General features: G+C 40.8%; 1 protein-coding gene across 1 annotated transcript; it reads left to right on the forward strand.

Moving 5' to 3' along the window:
* The first annotated feature begins 1,274 nt into the window (after window positions 1–1,274).
* On the forward strand, window positions 1,275–2,477 carry LOC120359575. The gene has a single exon (XM_039457569.1). The coding sequence runs from the start codon at window positions 1,275–1,277 to the stop codon at window positions 2,475–2,477; it is 1,203 nt and encodes a 400-aa protein (XP_039313503.1).

Genomic DNA, 2,477 nt, shown 5'->3' on the forward strand with positions numbered 1-2,477 from the left:
TCATGCGTACCACATTACCAACAGATAGAGTATATAGAAACGAGAGCGGTATCGTGAATTTGGACAATGCTAAGGGACCTGGCACTCATTGGGTGGCGTATGCAAAGAGAGGGAATCGCGTTATATATTTCGACAGTTTTGGTAACCTTCGTCCACCGAGAGAATTGGTGCGATATCTAAACGTGACACAAATTGAGTACAATCGCAAGGCTTATCAACGTTACGATCAAAGCAATTGTGGACAACTTTGTCTGCAATTTTTACAAACCGTTGAAAATCAGTTTAAAAACTGACATTGCACTGCTTGAAATTCAGTACTCGCTCAGACATGTCACTGACGTTTACACTGACAGGCAAAAGTAGCATCCTCGCGGTAAGCTACTTTCCAGCCGTAGATTTGAGCGACGATGATTACGAGCTCGGCTTGACAGACTTTGAAACCTACTACACGATACCTAATGTAAACTCATCGAATAATAAATTTTACTATGACAAGGATGATAAGGAAATTATCATTCCCGAAGGATCGTATGAACTGCGTGACATAAGCAAGTATCTGAAACGTGCAATTTTACAATCTCATCATCTTGATGTCGATGGTATTTCGATTGCAACGCCGGTTGTCCGCGGTGATTTAGTGTTCGATGACGGTGAGAAAGGAGAGTTCCCGATAATGATCCGCGCGAATAACAATACGATGAAGAGTGAGGTCAACTGTGCCCATCAAATAAATTTTACCAAACCCAATAACATTGGCTCGCTGCTAGGATTTTCATCGAGTCGTATACTAGAGCCTCAACAGTGGCATGAATCAGATGCACCGATAAATATTATCAACGTAAATATTATTCGCATAGAATGCAACGTAACCACGGGGGCGTACAGCAACGATAAGTGCGTGCACACGATACACGAGTTTTCACCGAGGGTGCCACCAGGATATAAGATATCGGAAACGCCATCACAGATCATTTACCTTCCAGTCATCGCACGGAGCATTTCAGACTTAACGATTCGCATTGTGGATCAAGACGGTCGATTGCTCGATTTTCGGGGAGAGGAAATCACTGTTAGACTGCACGTACGGAGACAGAGACGATAACGTGACATGCTCGTGTTCAACGAGCAGGTAAAACAATCAAGAAACACAAGTTATAACAAAGAGACGACAACGACGACGACGACGCCAATCAAGAATATTCAATTGCCTGGCAAAAGGAAACTCACCGCATCAAACATACAATTTTTGAAATCATTGGGATTCACTGTACGAAATGGTTGATATCTTGAACGTTAAAGGTGAGCCGATCTTTGACGATCGCATCATCAAGATGGAAACTCACACGTACAATCCGTATGCCAACACAACATTTGGGAATAGCGATGAGATAAGGATACCAATACAGCAGCAAGATTTATATACGTTACCGTGTGAAAGTTTTCTCTACATCGAAGGAAGATTGACGACAAAGAATGCAAATGCCAATACGCCAGTGCTTGGTTTTAATTGTGTGGGGTACATGTTTGATGAAATTCGATATGAACTCAATGGAGTGGAGATTGATCGCTCTAGAAACGTTGGAATGACTAGTATGATGAAAACTTATGTATCAATGTCGGAGTTAAACATAAGAAGTCTATTACATGCTGGATTTCCATATGGGGATAGAATAGAAACATTTGATGGATATTTTAATTTTTGTGTACCGCTTAACGTGCTATTGGGATTTTGTGAAGATTACAAACATGTGATAGTTAATGCTCGTCATGAGTTAATTTTGATACGAGCGCGCAATGATAACAATTGTCTTGTGGGAGATCCAGCGATGGAACCGAAACTTGAATTATTCAAAGTGCAATGGCGTATGCCTCATGTAATGTTAAATGAAGTCAACAAACTATCCATGTTGCGAACCTTGCAGAGCGGGCGATACCTGAGTGTGAGTTTCCGTTCATGGGATCTATATGAGTATCCCTTATTGCCAAGTACGACGAAGCATTCCTGGGCAGTCAAGACTGCAACTCAGCTAGAAAAACCACGATATGTCATTTTTGCTCTGCAGACTAATAGAAAAAATATTATGAGAGCTGACAAGAGATACCTCGATACCAGTAAAATAAGCAATGTAAAACTTTATCTAAACTCTGAATTTTATCCTTACGATGATCTGAATCTTGACTTTGGTAAAGGCAAATATGCTCTCTTGTATGACATGTATGCATCTTTTCGTCCATCTTATTATCAACATAAATGTTTGGAACCGATGTTTGACGTAGCAGCATTTAGATCTTATGCTATGGCTGTCATTGACTGCTCGCGACAAAACGAATCTATTAAGAGCGCTACCGTTGATGTAAGATTGGAATTTGAATTGAAAGAGAATGCACCGGCAAATACTAGCGCCTACTGTCTCATTATACACGATCGCGTGATTGAATATTCCCCATTGACCAACGTAGTGCGCAAAATCATGTAA

The sequence above is a fragment of the Solenopsis invicta genome, chromosome 14 (assembly GCF_016802725.1).
Source record: "Solenopsis invicta isolate M01_SB chromosome 14, UNIL_Sinv_3.0, whole genome shotgun sequence".
Taxonomy (NCBI): Eukaryota; Metazoa; Arthropoda; class Insecta; order Hymenoptera; family Formicidae; genus Solenopsis; species Solenopsis invicta.

Bases quoted from the DNA above. Each gene is read 5' to 3' on its own strand.
- LOC120359575 (XM_039457569.1), top strand. From the start codon at position 1,275: ATGGTTGATATCTTGAACGTTAAAGGTGAGCCGATCTTTGACGATCGC.